This window comes from Puma concolor, chromosome B3, assembly GCF_028749965.1.
Source record: "Puma concolor isolate L17-30 chromosome B3, mPumCon1.1.hap2, whole genome shotgun sequence".
Lineage (NCBI taxonomy): Eukaryota > Metazoa > Chordata > Mammalia > Carnivora > Felidae > Puma > Puma concolor.
In genome coordinates this window covers 2,942,951-2,970,608 of record NC_141672.1, presented here as the reverse complement: position 1 = coordinate 2,970,608, position 27,658 = coordinate 2,942,951, and the positions used below count along the sequence as shown (strand labels likewise).

Below are 27,658 nucleotides of genomic sequence, written 5' to 3'. Positions count from 1 at the left end.
TATCACGTGATGAGAAATTCAGTGTTTACAGCAATCTATAAATATTGCTAAAAATAGTTTATAGACAGCTCTTTCATTGTCATAACTTCATAGAAGTATTCTTGGGAAGCAGGTGCATACATGAGGCTATACTCTGGTATGTTTGCACTTGCTGTTGAGCAGTGCACTGCATGACCATCAGACTTCTGAAAATTGCCAAGTGCTACTTGATAACACCGATCGAAGGGGAGGCTCCAGTCAGCTGCGGGCGTCTCGTCAGGGCTCCCAAGCGTCATACGGGTGGCTGGGGCGGTCATGAATACGTGTCATTTTGCATTAGTCCCATTATTATGGGGGGAACTGACGGGGCTTCTACAGTGTTGTGGACGTAACCATGGGGATCACCAGCCCGGGAGGACTGCCTGACAAGCACTGGGGGTGGGGGGTGGGGGGGTGTGGGCAGGGAACTCCTTAGGGGGTCCAGGGCGGTCTGTCACTGAGACAAAAGTCCTGCTGCAGCCCTGTCCCTCGCCTGTGGTGGGCAGGCACCGTGCACCGGCACCCTGCACCCTTCACGCTCCAGTGGGCCTGCAGCTTCTGGGGAGGGGCTCGTTAGCACATTCGGTCTTGGGGCTGTGGTTTGCTCATTGTTGGTGTGATTTGCCTAGAAAATCATCCGGAATTGTTTGTATTTAGTTACGATAATAAAATGGTTTATTTCCTTTTGCAAAGTCCCTGCACTTGCAGAAAGGCTCTTTTATAAAATTCCAACCCTAAAAGAACGGTTTCCTGCTTAACACCAGCCATTCTCAACCTTCTGAGAGTCCCAGACTACTTAAAAATGGGATGGAAATTAGAAGTGAATTTTTCTGCTCTAGAAAATGTCAAAACAGTGCGAGTCTGCCCAGTTACGGGGACCTCTGCCTCCACCCTAGTACCGGGTCAGGTTATGTCCCTGCCCTCCTGGTACCAGCCTGGGGATCAGCGTCTGGCTCATGGAGTTGCGGGAGGTTGGCCAAGTCACTTCACTGTTCTGTGCCTCAGTTTCCCTGAGACCAAGGACGGTAACTGTGCCCATCCCCAGGGGCCGCGAAGGAGACGCACTCCAATGTGGATGAATTACTTAGGACAGTGCCCGGCAGAGAACAGGCCATGGCGAAAGGGTCCAGGGCCCGCTGTGCCGGGGGGCGGTGGGGGCGTGAAGGCAGACAGCCCTGCCCGGGGGGAGGCCACGTCAGGCGGGTCATCTGAGCTTACTGCCTTCCCGCCATTGAGAAGGGGCAGCCAACCCCTGGAGCAGACCCTGTCCCAGCGATGGGTGTCCCGGGTCAAGACGTGAGTCCCCTGTGCCCGCAGAGTGTGGAGGGCTTGGCCAGACTCGGGGTTTCTTGGGACCTGGCCGGCCGTTCTGCAGCTGCCACGTCAACGGGCCTCGGTCCCGGGAGTCCCCCGTACCCCCTCCATGCTGACGGTGTAGGAACAGGATGAGGGGGGCAGGTGAGGGGCGAAGATCACCCGCAGGGTGCGGTCAGGGCGGCCGGGCGGGGGGAGGACGGCTTCCTCCTCGGGGCGGCGCCGGCTGACCATCAGCCGCATTAAGAGCTGATTGGACCAGGTCATTCCGAGGGCTGGAGAGACCCGCTCCTCCCAGAGACTGAGACAGAAAACAGGCCCAACGGTTACCGACAAAACCTTGGGGGACCCACTGCCACCCTCATTGTCCTGCCCGTGGGCTGGGCCCGGCTCACCCTTGTGGCCCGGGTGCCGCGCCCCGCTCCTCCACGGCCTCCGTCACCTGGGAGATCCGGACCAGGGTCAGTTGCAGCAAGGACCCACAGCCACCCGCCCCAGCATGAGTGGCCTCACTCCCCCACCCCCACCCCTCTGAACTTCCCTAAAATCCAAGCTGGGTGGGGGGGGAGGGGAGGGAGGGTGTCGGGGTTGGGCCCACCTGGTTGATGCATAGCACGGGGCTCCGGAACGTGCTGCTCAGCCGGCGCAGGGTGGCCCCCAAGGCCTGCAGACGCCTGGCCCTGGGCATTGAGGCCAGGCCATCAAACTCACAGCGGAACGGGGCCGCCACGGAGTCGATGACCACTAGTCGGGCCATCCCCCGCGACAGCAGCACGGGCACCTTCTTACTCACACACTCCAGCAGGGCGTCCTAGAGGCCAAGGGAGCTGGCGGTCAGCGCCTGTGTCCTGCACTGAAGAGCCCCTCGCAGCCTTCCCGTTTTACTCCTCACCCCGTGGGCCATCACAGTGACCGGGACTTCATCCTTTGGTGGCCCCGTGCCAGGAGCTGACCCCTGGGGTGCTGCCATAGCAGAAAGCCGGCTCATAACCGACCGCCCTGGTCGCTGGGACCATACTCTCGTCAGGCGGGTCTAGGGGTGGCAGTGAGCCCTGTCCCCTGCCCAGCCCTACCCCATGGCGGGGGGGGGGGGGGGGGGGGGGCGGGGGGAAGGGAGGGGCAGGCCACCCCCGCCTACCTCTGGGGCCCGAGTGCGGTGCCCTGAGCGGCCCTGGCTAGGCTCCCGGGTGGGGCTGGGCGGCCTCAGGCCCTGGTGCCAGGTGACCACACACTGGCCGTCCCGCCAGAGAGCAGCCAAGTGTCTGGTTCCTCGCCCTGAATGAAACCCAGTTCTGTGCTTCCACCTCTAGGGCGTCTTCGGTAGAGCCTCTTTTTGTGGAAAATGATGGCAGCAGCAGCGGTCTCGAGGACGCCAGCATTAACGTGAGTCCCGTCCCCTTTCCGTCACCGTAGGCAGCTCTGGGGACACCTGGGGGCTGGGCAGGTGGTGGCTGCACTCGCTCCCTGCGGAGCCAGGACTCAGGGGCCCCCTCCCCCAGGAGGTGGAAACGGGGACCGCAGCCCTGAGGCCCCGCTTGTGCACAAAGGGCAGGCCCCGTCCCCACAGCAGGGCCCCGGGCTCCAGGCCGACACTGGGCAGGAGGGCAAACGCCTGGTGCCCCCAGTGCGGTTTTCAGAACGGCTCTCAGAAACCACCGTGGGCCTCAAAGCGCTGGCCCTGACTGCTGCCTTCTCTTGCAGTGAAACCACACCCGGCCCTGGAGGACCCAGGACAACACTGCTCGTGTGCAGCCAGAGCCTGCCCTGTGACAGCCAGGGGACGGTCACCGAGGCTGGAGGGCCCTGGAGCTGAGAGCCTGCAGCACTAACCTCGTCTTCTGTGTCCCCGTGCCACCAGCACACTGTCCTACTAACAGCCACACCGCTCACCAGGACGCGTCGCTTGCAAAGCCATGGCCACGCTCGGCCCCTCCAGGGTGACGGGGTGGGCGCAGCCTCCCTCCTGGGCCGCGGTTCCCGGGACACCCGTGTCCCGAAAGTGCAAGGAAGAGGCATTGGCTGCCTGGGCCCGTGTGCCCGATCTTACCGTGTTACTTCCCGAAGCTGTGTGTGATATGTTCTATTGTAAATTTTTTTAAAATTAAAAGTTTATATGCCTTACCCTTTACTTGCAATTTTTATAGCAATTCTTAAGTGGGGGAAGGTCCCCCGGGAACCGGGGACCCTGCCCAGCGGGTGCGGGGGTGCGCCCGGGAAGCTGGGCTGCGAGGAGAGGCTTCCCCCAGCCCCATGCAGAGGCTTTCTTAACTTTTTTTTTTTTCCTGCTATACGGTTTATTCTCAGCTTTTGAACCCTTTCCACTCATTGCTTGCTTGTCCCTCCCTCAAATAATGATCGGAGTTGAGCACGGACCAGGTCACAGGGCCGCTTCCCCTGCCTGCCAGGACCACTGTGGTCCTAGCCCTCTCCCTGGGGCTTCCTGCCCCACGGCTGCCCATCTGCAGGGAGGGATGCTGCTGATGCTTCCGGATACGTGTCCCCCGCCCCCCCCCCCTCGGAGCAGCCAGGTGGGGACCTCCTGTGCCCTGATGCACGTTCTGCTCTGTCAGGGGTAGAAGTCAAACCCGACAGACTGTTCTCGCCGGGACAGCCGGCCTGTCCTCTGGGCAGTGGATGGTCACCGCAGGGTGGCCGGGTGGCCAGGAGGCAAGGGAGGTGCTCTCTGCTACTGAGGGGACTGAGGAGCACACCCCGTGGGGGACGGGACGGTGGACGGTGGGTGGCGTGTGGGGCCTCCCTCCGCAACTCCCCGTGGGCGGGGCGACCGGTTCAGCCTGAATTTCAGGTCACGAATCCTGTGGCGGCTCACCGGCTGCCTGGTGCTGGTGGTGGCCCGGTGTGGGTGTCGTGTGTGCGGCTCTGTCTGCTGGCCCACCTGACCACCTTCCCCACAGAACTCAGGGCCAGAGAGGGAGGACGCTCACCACGTCGGCCACGTGCTCGATGAAGATCTGGTGGCCAAACTTTATCTTGTCGATCACCTCTCCCGGAACGTCCGTCCGCAGGTGCCGCTGCCCCGCAATGAGCTGCTGCAGACGCAGGTCCGGGAAGACGTCTTCGGTGCAGACGTACACAGCCCCTGGGGCGGCACGGGCGGGGGGGAGGGGGGGGTGTCAGCCCGCCCCCCTGTGGCTTCCCCGCACGGGGGCTGGTTTCCCTTGCCGCCCCCTTGCTGTCAGGATGCCACCCCGTGGGTCTGCCCCCAGCCTGTCTCGAGCGGAAGCCAGTGGGATCATCAGGGCCCGCGGGCTTCCGGAAATGCCCTGCCTGCACACGCCCTTGGATTCCCCTCAGAGGCTCTGCCGGAGCATGCTTCCCAGATTCCCAGATTCTCCTTTCGAGGCTGCTCCTGTGATCCTGGGCTGCTGTGACCTGAACACCCTGGGGTGACGCCCTGGCTCCCCTGTGCCAGTGTACCCCAGGTCCGCTGGGAAGAACTGGGGATCGTCACAAACGAACCCTAACGTCTGTGGCAACTGATTTTCAACGAAGGTCCCGGGACAGTCCAGTGAGAGAAAGAAGTCTTCCCCGTGAATGGTGCGGGGACGCGGGGACCAGGCCCTCCCTCACCCCCGGCACGGACTCCATCCGCCCATCGAACGCCAGAGCCGACGCTTTCAAACTCCGGAGAGCACGCGGGTGGGTGTTCAGGACTCTGGGTTGGGCGAGGGGGTCTCCGATGTGGCACAGACCGTACAAGTGAGAAAAGGCAGAGAGAGAAACTGGACTCGATCACAGGATAATCCACAAGAAAACGAGGAGACCCCTGCAGAAAACACGGTGAATTCCGTGTCTGGGGAGAGGCTCGCGTCCGGATCACATGAGGATCCTACAAGCCGGCCACAGAAGGCGACCCAACCGCGAACCGGGGCAAAGGCTCCAAAGGGACATTTCGCCACAGGAAACGTCCGCTGACCGGCTTCCAAGGCCAAGTCCGTCCACCCGGCACCGGGCACCTGCACCCTTGCCCAGAGGTGCAGGGGCGGGGGTGACACAGAGGCCCGCCGCGGGTGAGCAACCCCCATGCGCGGTCCAGAGGCCCCCGCCCACGGCCGGGCTCACGGGAGCGGCACCGACCCCAGTCCTCGGCTCTCGGGACATAGGGGAAGCAGGAGAGGTCCCCGAGCGAGGCCCCTGCTGCCAGTGCCCCGCATGGGTCCCAGCGGCGTGCGTGTGTCACCGGGCCGCGAGGTCTGGCCCCGGCCGCATGCCCCGCCCACCGCGTGGGCCAGCCAGTCCGGGAAGCCGGGTGAGCAGATGAGCTCGGGAGGAACCGTGCAACGTTTACCGAGGAGCTACCGAGGTGCGACCCGTCCGCTCTGGCACCACATTTAGTAAGAACGATTGAAGTTTTTAACGCTCAGAGACCCGCACGGGCAGCCTGGAAAAATCCCTCCACCGCACGCCCTGTGCAGACTTGACAGACGCAAAACCGCGTCAGGGGCCGGCCGCCCCCGCTGTCCTCGGTGGTCCTGTCTGCCCCGTCCCCAAAAGGGAAAAAGAGGAAAATGTTTGCCCGAGGCTTCCAGCCCCAGGGACCATGTGGTTTGCAGGCTGGCGGCGGGAGAGTGCGCAGAAGTGCCCAAGGGGGACTCTGTGCCCAGACGGAGACTGTCCCCGGGTCCTCGAGGGAGCAGGGGCCACTTCCTACGGAGGGCAGGCTACAGGGCCCACGGCCCTCAGACCTGCCCTCTCCCTCGGGTGGAATCCACGGCGCATGCGGAGAGAGACGGGGACCCGGGAAGATGGCCCTGGAGGTGGCGTCGGGCCTCGACTCGATGAGTGCGACCTGGGCACGGCCGGGACCCCCGCCTCCCCCAACTCTGCCCCCGCCCGCCTGAGGGGACAGCCACTCACCGGCCTCCAGGCCTCCGTGCCGCGGAGGGAACTGCACGGTCAGGCAGAGCTGCAGGGCCAGCTGGGTCTTCCCGGCGGAGCTGTGACCGGCCAGCTCGGTGACACCGTCCAGGGGCAGGCCGCCGCGGAGAAGGCCGTCCAGCACGGGGCAGCCCAGGCTCAGGCGCTGGTGCTGGGCGGGGAACCTCTTCTTCTGCCGGTGCAGATGCAGAGCTGGGCGCAGGGGGCGTCGGTCACCACGTGCCGGGGGCCCAGGCGACCTCGGAGCCAGAAGGCAGGGAGGAGGCGGGCGTGGAAGCTTCTCCTAGCTGCTGTGCTCTCTGGGCACCCGTGGGCTCTGGGTCTGCTTGCCGACCCACCCCCGCTTCCTGCACTGCCTGGCCTGGTCCCATCTCTTCCGTCCCCCTGCCCTTGCCCTGTACACCTGCTGTGTCCCTGTCCTGATGCTGTGACGGTGGCCCTGCGTCAATCCCTCCCCAGGCATGGGCAGAGCAGAGGCCTCTCCTCACCCCCCACCCGCCCCCAGTGCCCACCTGTGAAGACGCTGCTTCCCCGCAGGTGCAGGGAGGCCGTTCTCAGCAAGTGTTGCACGTCGAGGCTGGAGAGGCCGGTTAGTCTCTGCAGGTCTGGTCCAGAAAAATGCAAAACCTCCTTTATTGACTTCAGTTTGGCTGAAATTACACAAAGACAGAACAGGACAAGTTCAGACTACAGTAACGCAAGGCAGCATGGCAAAGACAACGGGTGTTTTCCGGAACACGGTCTTCCAGTTCTGGGGACCCAGCAGGCAGGGGCTAGATCTGTCCACTCCCTGAAGCCATGGGAGCCCCTGGACAGAGTGTGAGGACAGCAGTGGGGAGGGAAGGGGCCCGAGAGGGGGACGGGCCTCTCCCAGGTGCCCAGAGCACATCAGCCACCTGCCGTGGCCACATCCTGAAAACGTGTCCCAAGGAAGGGCGTTTCTGTGGCCAGGCAGGCCGACACCAAGGCAAGGCTTGAGGGTGACCCCGGGGCAGGGTGAGAACCGTGCAGTTAGGAAAGCCAAGCCAGGCTCCAAACAAACGTCACTGCAGCGGAAAGCCGGGGAAGGCGGGGACCGAGCTAAGACTGCGTGGCGGTTACAATGCCAGTGGCAACAGCCGGGTGGGAGGGCGGGTCACAGAGTTAACATATCCAGAAGATCTGGTATTTGGGGAGGAGAGCGGATAAATTACTGTTGGGCATGGATAAGTACATTACTTGCGAGCTAGTAGGAAAAAAAATGCGCTAAAAAATGTTTCCAACCAACCCAGATGGCAAAAAAGGGAGAACAACACAAAAAGCAACAGAATAGGTAGCTCAGCAAAAGAGAGAGTTAGACCCAAACATACCAGGAATTACCTTAAATACATGTGCACTGAAGGCTCCAGTGAAAAGACAGATGGACAGACTGGACCAAAGGGAAAACACAACAAAATGACTGAAAGGCTCTGGAAGAACCAAGAGCCAAGGACGAAGGAGCAGGACCAGAGACTGTTCCCCCACGTAAGACATCACCAAGTCGCCCCCACGTGTACTCCGGCTTCCACGCTTTGTGATCAACAAGCTTCCCTGTCACATGCCCCGGGAGACGGGGGAGATGGGAGGCCCAACACGCCAGCTGGTGCAGGGCAGCTGGGGAAGGACGCACCGGGAGACAAACACAGCGGGGAAGCCGTCCAGCTCACCCATTTGGGCACCTAAAACAGAGGCACCCGTAGCTGACATACTGGACGATGCGGGAAAAGACAACGAGACGTACACGGAAAACACAGAATTTGAAAAAAGGAGGCAACTACCAACTTTGAGGGGAAGTAATAAGAAAGGAAACCGTCAAAACCTCGCAGTTCAGCAGCAGTAATGATGTCCCCAGTCACAGCCCTCACGGCGCAAACTGTGCTCCAACTGTGGTGGGGGAGGGGGAAGTAGGTGCACCAGGAAGCCAGCCCTCACCCCTGTCACAGGCGCTCCGTGCGTGATCGCAGACGCTGACAAACCGAACACGGCGACGTAAGCACGTTCTTAGAAGTCCAGATGTAAATACAAAGAAATTGCCAAAAGACTCCCGAGTGGCGGAAGTAGTTCCGTTTCACGTTTTAGAAAATAAACGTGTATTACTTTGATGAAAATAAAATTTAACTTGAAAAAAGTCCACACGCACACACACACACCCCTGAAGACCCTGCAGCACATTCCAGCACTGGCTGCTCATCAGGAGTAGCTGCTTGGGAAAGGGGGACTCGGCAACCTCGCTGTGTCTCACGGACACGACACACAAGTCCACCCACACGCTTCACGTATCTACTCGACACAAACACCGGTAAACATACCTTTCTTGACCGCAGTAGTAATTCTGGGATTCAGGTCCAACTGATCCAAATCCATTTCTTCAACAGGTTGACTGCGACCACGGATAATCTCCCAGGGACACAAATGCCGATGCGCTTGTTGTCAGTGCAAACCCCCCAGGAGCAGAGCACCGCGGGGTGACAGTGGCTTGGGTACGCAGTCTCCTTTGTGACGGGTTCACCGTCAGCCCTGAGGTTGGAGGAGAGACTTCACTGCACCAGGAAAACCACTGAAGTAAGTCTAAGGCGACACCTTCAGAAACCAAGACTCGATCCGCACAGTGATGCGGCTGAAGGGATGTCCCCCGGCCACCCCCACTCTAAAGGCCAGGGCAGCGCAAGGCAGTCCCCGTTCCGTCCCCTGCAGAAAGTGTTAGAAATGAGCATGTGCTTCAACCCGGAGTCCCGGCCTGGAGACCTGGTACACGGGTGAGCACCCTGCCTGGCCCATCTCTGGGGTGAGGACGACGCAGACAGGGACCATGCTCATTGGGCTCACGCGAATGAAGCGTCTTCTGCATTCGGCAGAAGTGTGTCCCTGCGGGGATTTGGAAAGAATGGAAAAAGTGACTTTTGAATCCTGCGAGATGTTTTCAAGCGGGAACCTCCACGACCACCCAGCTGTTTCGGCGGAGAACAGCGGAGACCGTGTGGCCGGCCCCGCCCCTCTCCTGGCCAGCAGCCCTCCCGAGGCCCAGACCGCGCACTGAGTGCCGTGGGGACTGGAGCCCAGCCCGACCCTCGCTGGTCGCCTTACTTAGCCCAGGGTCACCCAGACACTCTCTAGCAAGCCACGTTTCCATGTTGGCCTCCCAGATCAGCAAGGGTGAGGAGGCAGCGGGGCGTGTGGGAACACCAAGGCCGGCAGCCACTCAGGCTGAACCCAGGGCCCAGGTCCACCAGCAAGGCCTCAGCCGGGGGGAAGGTCGGAGGTCGCCTCCCCTTGCAGCGCTTAGAGTGTTACTCATTTGGACAACATCAGGTTGATTTTGGAGCTTCGAGAAGCAGGTCGCCTGCACGGTCACGTTCACAGGCTGGTCAGGGAAACCGGTGTGGCAGAGAGAAATCCAAAACACCCAGAACTGACAGCACAGGAGCCTGACGCTCAGGCGTGAGCAGGAGCTTCCAGGCCAGGGCTGACAGGAAACATGCCGAGGCCGGGGAGGACACACACAGCCCCGGCTCCCCCGCGGCCCCCCGAACTGCAAATTGGAGGACAGCGGGGTCACCGTCAGAGGTGCCTGAACGCAGGGCCCCAGTGCCAGCCACACACAGCGAGAGGAGGTGAGGACGGTGACGAGCTCCGAAGGTGCCCTGAGCATATGGAAGGTTCTAGTGGGCTGGTGATGTGTGTGACGTTTGGTTCCTGAAGACAGAAAGCAGGTAAGCAAGAAAAAGATCATCTCCAGGACAAGTAGTAAGTTGCCAAAGGACACACGGTGTGCCTTCCTGGCTTGGTGGGGAGAGCACCTCTGGGATCCCTGAGGACAAGAGCGGGAAGAGGTGACCCAGGGAGGCACCACCCAAAACCTCCTCCAGGACAAGAGAACGCCGGGACAAGATACCAAGTCTGTTGTTTCCAAATTCCAGAGACGGTGCGTGTCCCCCCCCCCACCCCCAGACTGTGGAAAGGCCCTGGGGCGTGCCTGGGGGAGGGAAGGCCTTGATGTGACACACGCGGCCAACAGGCTGGACTGGGGTCTGGACCGTGAAGATGAATGGCCAGGAGAGGGACGTGCCTGGATACTAAACTCAGATTCTGACCAGCCACTAGACACAGGGCAGGATATCAAGGCAGGTGACCACAGCGCCTCGAACCTATGTGGTGGGGGAACGGGGCATCCGGAAGCAGAGTGACCACTGGTGGAGCACCTGCGTAAACCAGACACTGACCGGGAGCTGGACAGACAGGCCCAGGTGGGTGCCCTGTCCCCCCACCTCCCTAGGGGCAGGGGTGTGAGCCAGCCATCCTCCAGGCCCGCGCTCCTCCAGCAAGGGAGAGGCCTGGGCACGGAGCACGCCCACAGCGGGCCCAGACACATGAAGCAGCTTCCCAGAGCATTAACGTTAAGTTCCTGTTTAAGGGGACAGTTAACATGCCATGCCACTGGGCAAGGGGGTCAGAGCTGTAGGAGAGAACCCAACGTTTGTGGGAACCAGTAGAATCGAATATGACTTTCAAGCAACTCAGGTCCCGCCAGAGGGAAGCCCTGAGCCTTCCCAGGGGGAATCACACTCTCCTGCTTCAGGGCCCCTTGGGCAGAGGCCTGAGGACCCCGACTGCCAACCCCACCCCACCCCACCCCTGCCCCTCCCAGGGATGGAAAGTTCCAGCTACAGACAGACTGGCCCACCGGCCCACCTGCACTCCGGGCAGCAAGACTCAGGTTTCCAGTAGCTTTGGCGGACTTACGAAAGAGGGCAGGGCACGGCGCCCCCACAGAGAGGGCTGCCCAAATCTCCCACAGAACAGAACCAAAGCCCGTGTCTCTCGCAAGTTCAAAGCTGAATACAGGCGGCCCCCCTGATGCCCAAACTCACCGGAGGAGTGCAGACAGTTATCAGACACACAGTCCGTTCCCAGGACTGTTCCAGGCACCTCGCACAACACGAACTCAAGCGTCGCAACAGCAGTGTTCCCACCTCGGTGTGGCTGACTAGGAAACGGACAAGCCAAGATCATACAGTCAGCAAGGGGGATGCAGGTCCCCGCTGTTTGTTCCAAGTTCTTGACCCGCCTGTTAACAAATCCCACAGGAGCTGCTCAGTCTCCCCGCTCTCCTGCCTGCGGGGTGCCTCCCCGGGTGGGAGCAGCCGGCTCTGGCTCCAGACTGGGCATCTTTTCTGGCTTCCCCTCCCTGGAGGGGGTGATGAGCCCTCCCGGCAGGGAACGCCCCCCGGTGACTTGGGGGCCGTGCCTGGGCACCACGGTGGTTTCTCCAGAGCAGCCTGGCCTGGACACTTGGGCCCTCGTCCCTTCTCAAAACCCTCTTCCTCCTTTGAGAGCCCCTTCCCTTCCCAGCCCCTGAACCATCTTGTCCCGTTCCCCCCAGCGGCTCCTCCACACCGGGGGTCCCGCAGACCCACCATGACCCCGCCGTCCCCCACCCCTGCACACCCCGACTTCATGCAGCCCTCGCTCACCTTTCACCCAGCGCGGCGGCCTGCTCCGGTCCCTACGGGTGACAGCCCCGAGGGCGGGCCTCTGCGGCCCCCACACCCCAGCTTCCGAGCCCACCTTCCTTCCCACCGCCAGGACCCCGGCTTCGGCTGTCCCTTCCGCCCGCCCGCGGGCTTCGACGGTGCGGACGACCCTCGCCCCCGCGCCGCGCGCCCCACGGCCAGCCACTCTCACCCCGCGCGCGCTCTGCTCGCCTCTTCGCACTGCCCCGCCCCCTACAACCTCCTCTTCCAATGAGAGCCGGGCGCCCCTGCTTGGATTCGCCAATGAGAGAGGAAGCAGCATACGACGCAGACAAACTAGCCAATCCAAAGTCTCCATCCTCCCGAAGGGGGCGGGGTGTGCCTGGGCGGGCCCTCCCTGCCGATTGGTGTCGGGCCGCGGAGTGGCCGGGGAGGTGCCACTGCGTGGATTGAACAGCTCAGCGTTGGGGCGGGTCCCGGGTACCGATTGGCCCGCTCTCCCGGACGGGCGTAGCGATTGGACGCGGCCGTTGTCATCCACGCGGGCGGGGCGGGGCTCCTGACGGGGCGAGGGCCCGGGCCTGGGGCGATCGCTGTGGCGGCGTCATGTCCTCCGAGGTGGCCGCGCGCCGCGACGCCAAGAAGCTGGTGCGCTCCCCCAGCGGCCTGCGCATGGTGCCCGAGCACCGCGCCTTTGGCAGCCCCTTCGGCCTGGAGGAGCCGCAGTGGGTCCCGGATAAGGAGGTAGGTCGCCACCGCCCGCCGGCTTCCCGCCCCCCGTCCGCGCCCTGTTCGCCCGAGACCCCCGTCCGCGCCCAGGATCCCCTTCCGAGGCTAAGGCTACCCGGTCCGCGCCCCAGGCCCGCCGTGCCTCCCTGCTGCCCCGACCCGGGCCCCCGAAGCGCTTCGTCTGGCTCCTGCTGCCCTTCCGGGGCCCCCCACGGCCGCCGTCGGTACCCCGGGTTCCCGGTGACCGCGCTCCAGCCCTCCCGGGGCCTTGGGCACAGTGCCCTCTGCCTGGTTCCCTCTCGGGGCGTCCAGGCTCGCCCACTCCCCACTCAGGTGCGTCCCGCAAGGACCGCCCCTCCTGCTCTGTCCGGGTCTCGGCCCACCTGCGAGGTCACGTGGGAATTCCACTTCCATTGGATGAGCTGCTCAGCTGGGGCCCCTGAGACGCCGTCGCTGCCCCTGCCCCGTGGTGGGGGGGGGAGAGGCCCCCCGCCTCCTTAGAAGGCGGCGCGCTCCGGGTTGGGGGGGGGGGTGCCGCGCGGTGCGAGCGGAGGGCTGGCTTTGAGTGGGAGGTTGCAGGTGGACAGTAAGGAGGGCGTCCTGGCGGGCACCGCACCTGCTTGCAGGGGTGAGGGGTGGGGAGGCCCCGCGCTGTCCCTGTGGGCGGGGTGGGTGCGGCCCCTTCTGAAGGCCCTTGCGTGGCAGGCCAGGGGGTTTGGACCCGATCCCATAAGCCAGCAGCTCTCAGCTCCGGGAGGCCACGGGGAGGAACTCCGTGCGTTCCTGTAGATCCGTCCGTCCTAAAGAAGTCAGCGCGCCGTGATGGTTGAGTCGCTTTAAGTGACAAGCGCCCCTGCGTCCTGAGACGCCTTCCTCCCCCAGAACCGTAGTTACGGGCTGCAGGCTGTCGGCACCGGAGTGAAATAGGTGTCCGAGGCGAGGCAGGCCCGCCCGAGCTGGGGAGGGGCGGCGGGGCAGGGCGGCGGCGAGGAGAGGCCCAGCGGCCGCCGCCCCCGCCCTCCCCAGTGTCGCGTGTTCCCCGGGCCCTTCCCTCCCCTCCCCTGTTGCCCTGTTTGTGCTCTTTATTTTGCGCGCTTTTACCCTTGGTGCTGGTACTGTCTGAGCGGACAGCGCGTACCTTCCCCACTTGGGCTCCCCGGTTCGTGCTGTGGAAAGTCAGAGATAAAGGAATGTGTGTCTTTCTCCTGAATGTGTCCGCGTCACAGAGTTCCTTCCTGGGTTACTGGGGCTGACACGTGTTACTGTGGTTGGGGAAGTGGGAATCGCAGGGAGCGTCGTGGGGACGGGGCGGGTGAAAGGTCGTGCACACGGAAGGGAACCGCGCACTCCCGCAGTGGGGAGGGAGGCCGTGAACCTCTGGCACTTAATCTGTGGCCAGATCGAGGGTGGTCGGGGAGTGCCCCGCCCGCCCCCGCCAGGAGTCTGGAGAGACTCTGCCCGATTGACCCCCTGCGGAGCTTTGCCCCACCGGACTCGGTGGGCGTCTGCAAGGAGTCCCAGAAGGGTGTCTGGACCCAGGCACGGTTCCCCTGCCCCCACTTCTGCACACTGGGGTAACAGCTATAGCTCCGTGTGCCCTCTTCCCGTGCCCAGGGGTGTTTCCTGGAAAAGTGCCTGTGTTTTCGGGCCTGAGTTGAACAGCAGGAAGCGAGCAGAGTTGGCCTGATCTGTTTGAGTCTGTCTCTCTGTTGGGGGGGGGGGGGGGCTCCCTTCCACCTAGAAAGAAAGGGTAGCAGGTGCCCCTCGGAGCCCCCCTGCCCCCTGCTTGTGGGAATTCTTACTCGTGACCTGAGGAGCCCTGGAGGCCTTCCAGGGAGCCTGGGGGAGGAGGGACGGGAGGGTGGACCGCCGTGAGCTTCGAAAAGGAAGCGGATTTGAAGCCTACTGGGGCCTGGTCCAAGAGGCCAGAGGTTAGCACAGCGAGTGTTCTGGAGGAAAAGAAACAGTCTGGGGTTCTGGAAGCTCTGGGGGAAGGGGGTGGGGCGGATCCCCTGCCACTAGCCTGGCCCCCAGCTGCCCCCTGCCTGTTCAGTGCGTGTGGGACACCAGGACCCTTGTGTGCAGGGGGGAGACTCGGGTGTTGGGGATACCGGTAGTGAGAGGCAGGTGGGTCTGGGTGGTTTGGAGTGGGTGAAGGGAAGTAGGTAGAACGTGGCAGGAGGGTGACCCATAGACCCTCAGCCTCCACCCGCTTCCGGTTGTTTGCCAATTAGTGTTGCTGACCTATCTGTGGATGGTCCTTCGTGTCTCATCTCGGCCCCGCTTTCCATCGGGTCACTCTGAGGCCAGCCCGTTCCACGTCTGTTGTGTACTTACTAGGTGCCTGACCCTGCACCAGGATGGTCGCGTGGGCCTGCAGGGACGTCCCTTGAGAGTGTTGACAATTTGGGGTGTGTGTGTGTGTGTGTGCGCGCGCGCGCGTGCATGCGTGTGTGTGCATGCGCGTGCGCCTGCCCTGAGCCAGCTATAGCTCCCAGCCTCCTAGCTGGCCTCCTGCCCCGGAAATAACAGTTGCTGGTCCCCGAGGATGCACAGTCCGTGGCTCCCTAGTGGCTTCGGGGAGGAGGAAGCCTGGGGGTGGGCGCTCTGGGCACGAGGCCATGAGATACTGTTTTATCCGTAAAAGCCCTGTAGTTTTGCACCCCTCTTTCTTCCATCTTCCGCGCTGGGTATAACCAGCGATGCCGGTGGCTCGGGGCCATCATTTTGACACGTGGATACTCTGTGGTCACAGAAGTGGGAAGGAGAGCACGGGTGTCAGATCAAAACCAAATCCCAAGTTGGGAGAGACTGTTCTAGGCAGGGGGAGGAGCTGCTGCCGGAGGGAGACCCCGAACCCGGGAGATCTGCCGGTGTCTCTGGCCTGGCAAGGGCTTGCTCTGTGCGGGGAGGGACCCAGGACCCAACTGGATGAGAGCAGGTGGGAAGGGGAGGCGTCCACTCAGCGAGGGGGTGCGGATCGTGTGACCTGTGACCTGCGATCGGGGGTTGCGGCACCCCAGGTCAGCCTGTCGCACACGGGTTGAGGGTGGGATTTCATCCGTGGGCCTGAAGGAAGGAGAGAAGCTTGACTCAGGTTTGAGCAAGCGAGGTGAATGGGCATTTGTTCCGACCGACGAGTCTGGACAGACAGGGCAGCCGGTCGAGAATGGGGATTTGGGGTCCATGTGCAGCCTTGTCACAGGTGGTCGGGGGCAACTGTGAGTCATCGAGGTCACACGGCCAGGGGGTCCTCTGCAGACACTTGCCAGGCACAGGACAGGCGGGGGCTTTCACCCGCCTCGGGGACCGCGAGGCGGGGGGCACACCACCTAGCGCATGGGGGTGCTGGGCTCTGTGGCTGCGTAGGAGCCTCGGATGTTGGGGGGGGGGGCGCCGGGCAGGCCCAGCACTTGCTCCCGGGGAGGGCTCGTGTCTGGGGCGCTGCGTCCGCCGCTGGCTCAGAGCCCCCAGTGATGGGGGTCTGGGTGGGGAGACACAGGCGGGCCCTGTCCCAAGAGGAACACATGTCTCCTGCGATGCCAGCTGTTTCGCATCCACTGTCACATTCGTCCCCTCCCCAGGACCTCCTGTGTCTCTTTTGAGCTGGTTTTTTAACAGTTTACTGGTTCCCTCACTCATGACGGAGTTAAATCTTTGAGATGAGTCATTTAATATTTTAGGAGTAATTCTCTTATTCTTTAGAAAGGATTATCTTTCAATAAAGATACATTAATACATATATTGGTTTTTTTTTATTTGTTCAAAAATATTTTTTTGTTTATTTTTTTTCGGAGCTGGTGGGAGGGGTAGGGGGAGGGAGACAGGATCTGAAGGATCTGCGCTGATCTGTGCTCGAACTCACACACTACAAGATCGGGACCTGAACCGAAGGCAGCACTTAACCGTCTGAGCCACCCAGGCGTCCCGTGTGCATATATCGTGAAAACTTATTTTCCGGATTTGTTTGTGTCTGAGAAACCTAAGATAGGGAGTGTCGAGGGCCTGGCTCCAGCCAGCAGGGGGGCGCTGTGGGAGCGGGTGGGCCCCCAGGGAGGACGGGCAGGTGTCCCCAAGCTCTTTTGTTACAGTAGCTTTGTTTTTGACATTCCTTTAAACTCTCTAAATTGTTTTCCACCAAAGAAAATTGTTTTTGAGAGAGAGCGAGAGCGTGTGCGGGGAAGGGGCAGAGAGAGGGAGAAATTGTCCCAAGCAGGCTCCGCCCCCCGTGCGGGGCTCCGGCTCACGCACCCTTGATACGACTTGGGCCAAAGTCCAGAGTCGGACGCTCAGCCACCTGAGCCATCCAGGCCCCCCTCTTCCAACTATTTAGACTTTGAGGGGAGACCCTCGGGGCCAGTGCTGGTCCTGCAGCTGCCCGGGGCACCTCTGGGGGCTCCTTGCGCGGGGGTCCGGTGGCAGACCGCTCTCTGCTCCCCGAGGCCCTTCTGTGACCCGGGCTCGGCCTCTTCTCGCGCTCCACCCCGCGCGCGTCCGCCAGGAAGCTGACCTTGCGGCACCTGCCTCCCTCTCGTCTCAACGTCCACATCCGCGGGCGCGGGTCCCCCGTGGGCTCCCCCCTCCGAACCAGCACGGAGTCGGGGGCCGGGGGGGGGGGGGTGTGTGTGCGGTGTGCGGAGCTGGAAAGTTCACGAGGAGCGCTCCCCGTGCCCCTGCCCCAGTCGCCCTCCTCCGTGGTGCCTCCTTGCCACCAGCTTCCCGCCCCGCTGTCAGCCAGGCCTGCCTGCGGGGTGAGCGTGGCCCCCCCCCGCCCCCAGAGGCTGGAGCCTCCCCCAGCGACCCTAGCGGAGGCGTCTGTCATCTGGCCGGAGGCGCGCTCGTGCAGGGCCCTCCTGGTGGGCCCTGCCCCCACTCGTCCTCCCTCCCTGCCGGTCCCGCCCCTCCCGCCCTGCGGGGGGCGGGTCTCGGGCTCGGTAGGGTGTCTGGGCTGTGGCCGCCCTCGCCCTGGTTCCAGGCCCGCGGCCGCTGGCACCCGGCCGGCGCGTGTGGTTTCTGTTCCCTCCTGGTGCAGTTCGTTCATCAGACGCCATAGCGGTTCTTTGGCCGTATTTTTCCTCTCGTCTCTGCCTCTTTTTTCCTTCCCATTCTCCTCACGTGAGATCGCTCTGTCGAGACTTTTAGAAGGCCCTCTCCTGTCACGTAACCACAAAGTTACCTTGTCTTGAAGATCCGCCCGTTTTCTGAATCACCTTATTGCTTATCTACAGCAATAAGATCCTATGTCGCTTACGTTGTTAAGCACGTTTTTCGTCCTGGCTGTCGCCTCACGTTTACAGGTTGGCCCTGGGGCGCCTGGGTGGCTCAGCCGGTTGAGCGTCCGACTCTGGATCTGGGCTCAGGTCACGATCTCGGGGTCGTGGGACTGAGCCCTGCGTCGGGCTCCGTGCTGAGGGTGGAGCCTGCCGGAGATTCTCTCCCCCTCCCTGCCCCCCTCTCCCAAATAAAAGCAAAATACGATGAAAATTGGTCTTTCAACGCACCCAAACACACAAGCCCTACAGTAAGCGCGAGACCGTCCTTGTTAGCGTTGCTGGAGGGGGAGCAAGAGAGGGGCCGCCACCCGAGACCCCAGGAGGCGCTAGAGCCTTCCCGCGGGGTGAGGCAGGCTTTCCGGGCTGCCGGGCCTCACCAGTCACACCCTCGCTGTTGGTTTTTTCCAGTGGATTCTGTGGCTGGCCCTGCGGGGGTCACACAGAGGCCGGGGCCCTGCCGCGCTTCCAAGGCCCGAGTTCCAGAACTCACAAAAGGGAGAGGCAGCGGCAGGGTAGTGAGTATCCAGCTCACACTCAAAGCCGGTGGGGATTCTGTAGATGATTCTGGAAGGCCAAGGTGGGCCAAGCCCTGTATCCAAGTCCAGAAAGCAGCTCAGGAGCAACGGGGTAACAAGAAAGCGTCAGTCACACGATCTCGAAAAGCCTAGACCCCGCTCCCAGTGCAGGGGCAGCGGCCAGATGGAGCCCGTCTGGCTGCAGGGTGGTGTCTGAAAAGGGTGCCCGCCGTGGGAGGACACGCGCCAAGGCCCGGTGTGGCTGTGGGTCCGAGGTCCCTTCCAGGAGCACTGCGGGGTCCCAGCACCCCTGGCCTCCGCTCTGGATCAACACAGGTTCACGGGCACTTGGCTCTGTCTTGAATCCCTTCAGAGCTACCCGCTTGCCCGACTCGCGTGCGCCAGCCTACGGCTGCCTGGAGGAGGCCGAGGCCCACAGGGGACACACAGAGCCAGGGGAGAGGTCACCCGGCGGGAGGCGTGAGCTGGTGCTTGCCCCTGCTGCCCTGCGGGACGAGCGTGCCCCTGGCTGAGCGGAGAGAAGGTTTTGGGTGGGGACGAGGGAAGGACACTGGGGGACGGGTTTGCCCCGGGTCACGTGCAGTCTGGCTGTCCTGTGATCAGAAGCCCTCCTCCGGGCGGGCGCTGCCGGTGGGGCCGGGAGGGGCTCTCCCACGGCAGGGGGGGGGGGGAGGGGGAGGGGGGGGGGGGCTGAGCGTCGTCAGCGGCGGGCGGGATGGCCCGTTGGTGCTTCGCGGCAGGTCTGGAGCGACTCTTGGCTTGTGTTAGAGGAAGAAACCCAAGCTCGTCCCTTTGGTGACGATGTGGCCATTTGGAGTCCCTTGTCTTCAGTGCCGGTCGCACGGCCGCTGCACTCAGTCTGTTCCCTGCGCGCTGGGGTGAGGGAGGCCTCCCCCGCAGCGCCGCGCCGTGGTCCCTGCCCTCCCGGGCACTGCGGGGCCTGGACACCTGTCCCCCGGAGCCCAGCTGCCGGTTCCCTCTGCTTCCCTTTCTCCCAGGAGCATTTGGGGGCATTTCCGGGGCCTGGCGGTGACCGCCTTTAACCCATATCCGACCCGCACCATCCACATCCCGCCTCAGCCTCGTCCCGATGCACGTGTGGCCGTGTCACTGAGGGACTCGAGGCGTCCCTCGTGGGGGCCTCCCCCCCTGCTCGGCCGCCACGTCACCTACTTCACCTACTTCACCTACTTCACCTAGAAAGCGATGCTCGCGTGTCGGGGACGCTTCCCGTTAGTTCCAGCCGTGGAATCACGTGGTCCTTCCGGGACACCGACCCGTGGTTCCGGCACCAGAACTGGGGGTCCTCAGGTGGCTGCCCTAGCGTGGCCGTTCGGGCTCTGACCGCTGCCCCCGGCGTCCCCGAGATGCCCCCCGAGCTCATGCCCTGTCCCTGGCCTGTGGGACCCGGAGCCCACCTGTGCCTGCGACGCGTCACCCCCCCCCCCCAGCTGCGGGGCGGGAGGGCGGCTCTCCCGGCAGCACCCCGAGCTGGGTCCTGACGCTCCTTCCCTCCTAGTGCCCGAGGTGCATGCAGTGTGACGCGAAGTTTGACTTCCTGACCAGAAAGGTGAGCTGAGGCCATCGGGTGGGGGCCAGGCCGGCATTGAGCCCCTTGGGGGGCGGCCGACGCACCTGAGTGTCCTGGGGGCTGCCTGAGAACAGCAGACGGTGACCCACACCCGTGCCACCAGCTGGGCGCCGCCACACCCGCGGGTCTTGCCCTCAAAGGGGTGTCGTCCTCTGAAGAGGTGGGGCGTCCTGGCAGGTGGGCCGCGGGATGCAGGGCGCCCTGCCGTGTGCGTGGCGCCCTTGGCAGCTCCTCCTTCCAGTGGCGAAGACCAGCACGGGGCCGTGTGTGTAGACGGGTGGTCCCGAGGGGGGGGGGGGCGCGGGGGGCAGTCCTCTGTCCCCTCAGCACCACCCCTGCGCCCGCAGCACCACTGTCGCCGGTGTGGGAAGTGCTTCTGTGACAAGTGTTGTGGCCAGAAGGTGCCGCTGCGGCGCATGTGTTTCGTGGACCCTGTGCGGCAGTGCGCCGAGTGCGCCCTGGTGTCGCACAAGGAGGCGGAGTTCTACGACAAGCAGCTCAAGGTGCTCCTGAGTGGTAAGCTCGGGTCGTCGCCGGGTCCTGGGTGTCTGTCTGGCGGGCGACCTGGAAGAGCGCTGTCACCACCCCCCCCCCCCCCCCCCCCCCCCCCGGCTTCCCATGGAAGGATCGAGCCGCCTCTGCTCTACGGAAACAGGAATGCGGCCTAAAGTGGCAGCCTGACTCCGCAGGGCTTGGGACGGCCATCGGGTGTGGGGCCCTGGGCCAGGGTGGAGCGTGTGCGGACACGGGGCCCTGTGACATGGGTGGCATCAGAGGAGGTGCTCCACGGACTGTGGATCTCCCTCCCCAGGAGCCTCTGAAGGCCGACCCCCCCCCCCCCCCCCCCCCGTGTTTCTCCCTCCTGCCACCTGTCCCGTGATCCTTCCGGGCCAGTTCTGTGCACCTTCTGTCCCGTTCCGGTGCCGCCCTGGCTCCCCCGGGAGCGTGTGGGTGCCTTGTGGGGAAGGACGGGACGTTGCTGGCAGCATGGAGGGTGCGCAGAACCTCTCCCAATAGCAGCGCCCTGTGCTTTACAAAACTGCAGCATCTCCTCCGTCATGGCCTTGCCGCCTCACCTCGGGGACCTGCGGGCACAGCCACCACTGTTGACTCATTTGGTCTCATCTTGTCCCGTGTGCGCGCCTCCCTGGGAGCTGGCCTTGCCGGGCCGGGGGGCGGTGAGGGGTGGAGGGGCTCGCTGTGTTCTCACGTTTGTTTTTGTATCCTAAGGAGCTACTTTTCTCGTAACTTTTGGAAACTCTGAGAAGCCAGAAACCATGGTTTGTCGTCTCTCCAACAACCAGAGGTGAGAGGCAGAGGCTGCTGGGCACGGACAGCCTTGTCACGTCGGCCCCGGGGTAACGTGGTGCGGACACCCTTTTTCCTAGGTACTTGCTTCTGGATGGGGACAGCCGCCACGAGATTGACATTGCGCACATTTCGACTGTGCAGATCCTCACGGAAGGCTTTCCGCCCGGAGGTGAGTGCGGCAGGAAGTCTGGTGCCGGCGCGGGCGACTTTGGGGATGACACAGGGGCCTCGAGGACAGAGTCTGTCGGCAGGGTCTCTGAGGAGCCAGCCCGTCGTCCTCTAGGGGCTTGGATTTAGTACATGGTTTTAGGAACTTGCCAGGTGAATGGGGCTTAACGTGTAAGATAGCGAATTCAGGAGAATGTGCCTGAGCGTGTCACATACAAGGTCTTTGGTACCATTTATCGTTGGCCTCAAACCAAGGATGACGTTCCCAGTGCGGCGGCGTCATCCGTGTGCTCAGAAGGGTGTGGCGTGGTGGCTGTTTGGGAACTAGCACTTCCTGCTCCTGTCAGGCACCCGTGGGGACGAGATTCCTTTCCATTTCCTTGGTGAGCTTCCAGAACGTTCAGCCCATTCTGGATCTTTCCACCTGAACTTCTACGCTTCTGGCTGTTTTTCCACGGGAAGAGAGTTTGCATTCCGTGCTGACAAAAACCCACGTGACTTAATCCTTCTTGCTTTCTGTTTTCTGATTGGCTCTTGGTTGTTCTCCTCTCCTGCCTGCCCGCCTTCTTGATGTAGAAAAAGACACTCACACTTACACCAGCCTCCTGGGGAGCCAGCCCGCCTCTGAAGGTCAGCCACCTGCTACCCTCCTCCGGCCCTGCTGCTGCCACCGGGCAGTCCAGCCCAGGCCACGCCTCTGAAATGCACAGTCACTTCTGTTGGTCGATTTGAAAGGGGGTTGGGCCCAAGACGCGGGTATATAAAGCATGAATGGAAACATCGGGGGTAGAGATGGATTTGGTTTGCTGGGTTTCTCAGCCCTAAGGGGATTTAGTGTTGCATCTACTGGCCCTAAGCCGGCCGAGCGCAGGGGCAGCGGGGCACGGCCGGCGCCCTCCCGCCCCTTCCCAGCCAGCTCCGCACTTCGGCCTGAGCTCCTGGATGCCGATGCCGAGGTCACAGGGCCAGGCCAGCGCGCCGCCGCCTCTGTGCCCTCCGCACGGTGTGCTCAGGGATTCCAGGCTGCTTGCCGGTGGCGGGGTGGGCGTCGAAGACCCCCGGGTACAGAGGGCAGGGCCCAGAGAAGCTGGGGGTCAGCGGGGGTGTTCCTGTGCCTGCCTCCCGCTAGGAAGGCCACCTCATCCCGGCCCCTCCTGGGCCAGGGAGAAGGCCACATCCCAGCTGGCCTGGTGCATGGTCTCCCTGGGCAGGGCCCGGGGGCTTCTGGCGCCACACGCCCCCTTTTGGAAACTCTGGGGGTGCAATGAACCCCGCTGTGCCAGAAGTTTTCTAGAACCTTTAAAACCGTAGAACCTTGTCTTCCCTGGGGCTGGCGGGGGCAGGTGGCACAATTGCCTGAGGTGACGGTGGCCGAAGGAGCTGCCTGCCGGCCTGTGGAGAGCCACGTGGTGCGTGTTCTTAGCTTTGCCGGCTGCCTGGATCCTTGCAAAGTGCAGAAGCAACTAGAGATGACACAGGAACGTGGCCGTGGCTGTGCTGATTAAACCTTACTTAGAGAAGCGGGGTGGGCAGAGCCGTGGTCTGCCAGTGGGGGCACTCGCCTCAAGGGGTCCCATTAGGAACCAGCCTGTCCACACTCATGGATGGTCAGGCCTCTAATTGTCCGCGGGGGTCATCTGCAGTCCACGGACCCTAGGGGAGAGGGGGGCCCCTTGGTTTTGACTCAGAGATCAGTGTCTGCTAGAAGGAATCTTCCACAAGGTGGAGTCCTGCTCAGAAATGGAGTTTGCATGTTGAAGCGGAGGAGAAAAGCTGTAGACGGGTTTCACGGTGACGCTTGGTCCCCACGGGACCGTTCTGTGGTCAAGGCCGTGAGAGCCACCCGTCCTTGAGCGGCTGGTTGTGGAAACAGCCGGGTGCGGCCTGCAGAGGCCGGTCCCCTCACTGCATCTCTGCCGGGGCTCACACGGCAGGGTAGGTGTCAGCACCTCTCTGGTGCTGGTCCCCGCTGGTCCCTCAGCCTGTGCACGAGCTCTCAACGGCAGGATGGCTCTGAGGCGGGAGTGACGGCCAGCGGGATCAGTACTGGCGTGGAGCCAGCCCTGGCTGGGTTTCCTGACCACAGGAGTCCCCACGTGGGACCGGGTGGCACTGTGGGTTTTCTCTCGGCTCAGTGATGTGGTTTTTCCTGGGCCCTGGAGGACCAGGCGACTCGGTTCCTTTCCCATCCTGTGAATTTGGGGTCTTCCAGACCTCCACCGGTGCCCCTGGGACCCCCGCACCAGCACGAGGGGTGGGAAGGAGGCACCCTGGCCTCCACAAGGGCACGTGGGATCCTGGGGTCCCCACGGGCCTTACCTCGTCTCCCTTCTCCAGGAGGCAACACACGGGCCACAGGCATGTCCCTGCGGTTTGCAGCACCGGGGGCGGAGGGCCTGACGCAGCTGAAGCTGACGGCCGGGGAGGACGCACACGCCAGCAGGAGGCAGTCGACGGCGTGGCTGGCGGCCATGCACAAGGTACCTGGTGGGCTGCGGCGGGCAGGGCTCGGGAGGCGGGGCCCTTCTTCAGGTACAGGCCCACCTCTCCCAGAGGAAGCCCTGCCGGCCCGGTGGGGGTGGGGGGGAGCCCGTAGCAGCTGGGCACGGGACTGGTCACGCTTCTTGCGTCACGTCATAGGCCACCAAGCTCCTCTACGAGTCGAGGGACCAGTGACTCCATGCGGGATGGACCATCAGCAGGGGACCGTGGAGCCAGCTCTGCACACACAGGCAACTAACCCCACACGTGCTGGGAAATACAAGTCGAGCGTTTGGAGAAACAGATCCTAGTGCGATATGCACAGCTCGTTAACACTCTAAACAGCTTCGTGCTTTAGAGTTTGTGCACTATCCTGTTGGTACTTAATTGGAGGTGGGAGAGACTCAGCTACACTACTCACTAGTGCTGAACTATTTTTAGCGTAACTTCAACCATGTTTTTATGGGTGCCCAGGTTTGCTAGAAGGTTCTGGCCCCTCAGTGTTCACTCTTGCAGAGTAATGATTTGGGCAGTGGGAAGTCGGGCCCGATCTGTTTGGGATCCTGGTTTCTAGTGCGTCAGTTTACAGTCTCCCTGAGCCCGTTTTATAGACTCTCCACTTACCGCATCACTAATCTGGGCTACGAACAAACCTTTGACACTTCACTGAGGGGGAGAAGCCAGCTTTGCTTTTTGTATTTTCACTTACTATTTCCCTTTATTAAAATAATTGTACAACAATTTGTATATAAAGCTTATGATTAAAACTTATTTTGAAACTAACAGATCGGCCCTCGCCTCACTGTGTCCAGAAAACCCGAGCTCTCGTGCCACGGCTCCGCTCTGGGTCCAAAACACAAGACTCGCAGCCGCCGGTGGGAGACAGCGGTTTATTGTGCACGTTTACACGGCCTCTGCGGCGGTGGCTTCCAGCAGCAGAGGCTGCCCCACGGGCGCTCACTTTTCATCAGCACACTGTGTACAATCGCTGCTTACAGGTGCCTGGCTACACATTTATACATGAATTATACACAGGACTCATACATGGAAAATAAAGCCTAAGGGCCTGGATTTTAATGAGAGAAAAAAACATTTCCATCATTCTGGTAGTTTCGAATGATCTAGTCAAAAAATACTTTTGGTATATAAAAGTCTGTACGTACAGTTCAAACTTGAGCGCCTTACTTGAAGTCTGGACCGGGCACAGGTTATTGCATCGTGGCCGGGCCAGACCCGGGAGGCTGGGCCCCCCCACCCCAGGTGCCCCTCCCGACATGCAGGCACCCCCACATCTGCCCCACCCTGACCTTAGGCTGCCGGCCCGTGGGCTGCACATAGTGCAGAGGAGGGGACAGTGCTATCTTGAGGCTCCTGACTGCTCGTCACTTGGTATTAAGGGCTCTGGAGCCCGGGATGCAGAAGCGCGGCCCGCCGTCGGCCCGTGTGTAGGTGACCTATGCCAATGCTCAGCACACGCGCACCACGCCCCACCACTGCCAGAAGCTTCCGCACAGGGGCCCTCTCGGTAGGGAAATGAAGAGATGCGTGTGGTCAGGGTGGAGAGGATGGTGGGCGGCTGCGATTTCCGGTAGCAGGGGGCGCACACCTCACAGCAGCTGCGCGTTCTCAGTGCTGGGGTGGAGGGACGTAGAGGAAGGCCTTGGGGCCAAAGTCAGAGGGTTCGTCTTCACTGGCAACCGACCAGGGGTAAATGATAGAGCTGCTTATTGGCAACGGGGACAGCTGTTTAGAAAGCTGCATATTTATTTGGATTTACAGTAATTGGCAAAATTCAATCTTCCTGGAGGCAAAAGTACCTCTCCCAGTTACGGGCAAACTGAAGAAAGGGCCTCACCGAGAAACTGCAGGGATTTCACATTGTGGATGCTGTCTGCGCAAGTGAGCACCATTATAAACACGTCTAGCTGCAGCTCCCGCAGAAACGGCAGGGCGGTCTCCCCGGCGGCTCCTCGCGGCGGGCAAGCGCGGGCGGCGCTCCAGACGGAAGCTCAGGCTAGCGTTCGCTGTCGGGGTTTGATCCGTGGATACAACTGCGAAGCGACGGAAACAGTTAGGACGAGGGCACGGCACGCCGAGCAGGAAGGGGCACCCGGTGGTGCCCGGACGGCTGCCACTCGGCTGCCACGCGCCTGCCGAGACCCCGACTCCCCCTACAAGCCGCGCCCCGCCAACCCCGGAGAACCTCTGTTGCAGCACCTGGCACCGCCTCAAATCCGCGCCGGTGGCCATAAGCCCCCAGCTCCCTCGAGGCACGTGGGGGGGGAGCACAGCGGCACCTGCTCTAAGGTCTGGTGCAGTTACAAACGCAACGGAGGGAACAACGTGTGGGCTCCCCACCCCGGGCCGTTTCTGGGCTGCAGACGGTGGTGGCTGGCTGCCCACCCGAGCTCCTGCATCAGGCGGCTGGGGGCTCCTCCGCCGGCACCCCCGCTGCTCCCACGGTGTGAGTGTGGGGCCTGCCGGATCCCCGTGCCAACTCCGCCAACTTGCCCGTTACGAGGGTGGCGCAGAGAGTGGACGAGGGCAGTCCACCCGCCGTGCTCACCCTGCAGGGTGCGACCCCGCACAAAGCCCGGCGCCCTGCGGTTTACGGCTGGGCGGAGGGGACAGGACTGCAGGAGTGACGGCAGCAGGGGTGGCCGACCCCGGACGAGCGGGCTCACGGCGCTTACCCCCAGCAGGTTTTTGGGCACGTAGCCCTCCCGGTCCCCAAGGCGAGCCCACCACCACTCGGTTTCACTCTCGTCCTTGCGCCTCAGGATGGTGATGGCATCCCCCTCGTGGAAGGACAGCTCGTCGCTGTTCTGGGCCTCGTAGCCCCACAGGGCGTACACCACTCCTTTGTTCATCACGCCCAGCTTCTCCTGCACCCCTGGGACGACAGGGCGAGCGGTCAGGTGTCCGCGGAGGGCGGGCCGCCGGCCGGGGCCGTGTCAAGACCCTGACGAGTCGTGCTACTGCTGTGTTGGGTCCCGGGGCCGAGGGGTGTTGCCGGACCAGGCACGCCGTGCCGCATCCACACAGAGAAGCACGGTTTTTAGCGACCGGGCACAGAATCTTTCCGCAACACGGCCCTTCAAACAGGTTTTCAGGAAGGAGCCCGAGGGACGGAGTGACTTCCATCCCGAGGAGCTTGGCAGGGTGGCTCCCAAAATGGAAGGGGGCTCCTCCCCGGCCCCGCAGCACCACGCCCAGGGGAAGGGCCCCCGCCCCGTGCCAAGACGCCCCGTGTACCGTAGAGGAACTGGGAACACTGGATGTAGCCTTCCTCCGTCTCTTCACACTTGTCCGCGGCGGTTTCGATGTCGCTGATGGTGGAGGCAAAAATGGCAGCGCCGCTCTCCACCAGCTGTTTGCAGAGGTGGACGCTGTTGCAAGAGGCGGCGCAGTGCAGCGGCGTCCTGGAACGGAGAGCGGGTGAAGGCACGCGAGGTGCTGCCCGGCCAGCCAGGCCCCGGCGGCCTCCCGGGGGCCTCCGGGGCCGTGCTGCGCCTCGAGGCCCAAAGGTTCCCGCGTCGGTCCTCGAAACGGCAGGACTCCTACTGGCCTGTCTCTCGGCCGGGCCGCGCACCCACTGCTGGGCGGTGGGGCCTCGGGGGCGGGGGGGGGGGGGGGCAGGGACTGGGAAGCGGCCTATCAAGTAGGTGCCCCTCACACGAAAGCAGGGGCGCGCTGCGCACGGCTGACGCGCCTTCACGCGGCCACGGCGGTAGGCGTTGGGCGGATTTTGCCACAATTAAAAAACCCCAGATGTTCAAACCACACCAACAAGAGCCTGACATTGCCAACAAGACCTAGCAGAGGCCTGGGGGCCCGCACAGCAGCGGA

General features: G+C 62.7%; 4 protein-coding genes and 1 long non-coding RNA gene across 15 annotated transcripts in view; 3 read left to right on the top strand and 2 right to left on the bottom strand.

Annotated features, from left to right (window-relative positions):
• KLC1 (kinesin light chain 1) overlaps window positions 1-3,453 on the top strand; it is a 49,529-nt gene extending 46,076 nt beyond the window's left edge. For all 6 annotated transcript variants that reach the window (XR_015251977.1, XM_086708694.1, XM_086708692.1 and 3 more), the window contains 2 exons: window positions 2,643-2,715; window positions 3,034-3,453. Coding sequence is in view for 5 of the 6 variants with exons in the window: in XM_086708693.1 (XP_086564819.1) it covers window positions 2,643-2,715; window positions 3,034-3,036 (76 nt within the window). In the remaining variant the exon portion in view is untranslated. The remainder of the gene's footprint in view (window positions 1-2,642; window positions 2,716-3,033) is intronic.
• Window positions 1,205-12,303, bottom strand: XRCC3 (X-ray repair cross complementing 3). Of its 2 annotated transcripts, none has more exons than XM_086708710.1 (9): window positions 11,721-12,303; window positions 11,118-11,314; window positions 8,559-8,766; window positions 6,744-6,881; window positions 6,211-6,423; window positions 4,278-4,432; window positions 1,931-2,143; window positions 1,728-1,774; window positions 1,205-1,633 (listed from the first exon to the last, which is right to left on the bottom strand). In XM_086708710.1, exons 3-9 carry the CDS (start codon window positions 8,611-8,613, stop codon window positions 1,402-1,404), a joined length of 1,053 nt encoding a protein of 350 aa, XP_086564836.1. In that variant the 5' UTR covers window positions 8,614-8,766; window positions 11,118-11,314; window positions 11,721-12,303; the 3' UTR covers window positions 1,205-1,401. The 2 variants fall into 2 exon arrangements, with proteins under 2 accessions (XP_086564836.1, XP_086564833.1); XM_086708707.1 differs by having other exon boundaries at window positions 11,118-11,233.
• On the top strand, window positions 12,275-24,592 carry ZFYVE21 (zinc finger FYVE-type containing 21). Of its 2 annotated transcripts, XM_086708711.1 has the most exons (8): window positions 12,275-12,464; window positions 19,778-19,828; window positions 20,197-20,365; window positions 21,080-21,155; window positions 21,238-21,329; window positions 21,905-21,958; window positions 23,666-23,808; window positions 23,969-24,592. In XM_086708711.1, exons 1-8 carry the CDS (start codon window positions 12,327-12,329, stop codon window positions 24,002-24,004), a joined length of 759 nt encoding a protein of 252 aa, XP_086564837.1. In that variant the 5' UTR covers window positions 12,275-12,326; the 3' UTR covers window positions 24,005-24,592. The 2 variants fall into 2 exon arrangements, with proteins under 2 accessions (XP_086564837.1, XP_086564838.1); XM_086708712.1 differs by lacking the exon at window positions 21,905-21,958 and having other exon boundaries at window positions 12,276-12,464.
• Window positions 13,317-16,191, top strand: LOC147579655 (uncharacterized). Its single transcript, XR_015251979.1, has 2 exons — window positions 13,317-14,900; window positions 14,931-16,191. It is a non-coding gene; the product is annotated as an uncharacterized LOC147579655 (long non-coding RNA).
• Window positions 24,593-24,685: 93 nt separating the features above from the next.
• The window catches only part of PPP1R13B (protein phosphatase 1 regulatory subunit 13B), a 102,710-nt gene continuing 99,737 nt past the window's right edge, over window positions 24,686-27,658 (bottom strand). For all 4 annotated transcript variants that reach the window (XM_086708688.1, XM_086708690.1, XM_086708687.1 and 1 more), the window contains 3 exons: window positions 27,065-27,231; window positions 26,503-26,702; window positions 24,686-25,860 (listed from right to left, as the gene is read on the bottom strand). In XM_086708688.1, coding sequence (XP_086564814.1) covers window positions 25,819-25,860; window positions 26,503-26,702; window positions 27,065-27,231 — 409 coding nt within the window. In that variant the 3' untranslated portion in view covers window positions 24,686-25,818. The remainder of the gene's footprint in view (window positions 25,861-26,502; window positions 26,703-27,064; window positions 27,232-27,658) is intronic.

Bases quoted from the DNA above. Each gene is read 5' to 3' on its own strand.
- XRCC3 (XM_086708710.1), bottom strand. From the start codon at position 8,613: ATGGATTTGGATCAGTTGGACCTGAATCCCAGAATTACTACTGCGGTC. The intron at 6,882-8,558 runs GTATGTTTACCG...GTGTAATTTCAG, and splicing joins TACTACTGCGGTCAAGAAAG to CCAAACTGAAGTCAATAAAG. The intron at 4,433-6,210 runs GTGAGTGGCTGT...GTGCCGCCCCAG, and splicing joins GCACGGAGGCCTGGAGGCCG to GGGCTGTGTACGTCTGCACC.
- ZFYVE21 (XM_086708711.1), top strand. From the start codon at position 12,327: ATGTCCTCCGAGGTGGCCGCGCGCCGCGACGCCAAGAAGCTGGTGCGC. The intron at 21,156-21,237 runs GTGAGAGGCAGA...CCTTTTTCCTAG, and splicing joins CGTCTCTCCAACAACCAGAG to GTACTTGCTTCTGGATGGGG. The intron at 23,809-23,968 runs GTACCTGGTGGG...GTCACGTCATAG, and splicing joins GGCTGGCGGCCATGCACAAG to GCCACCAAGCTCCTCTACGA.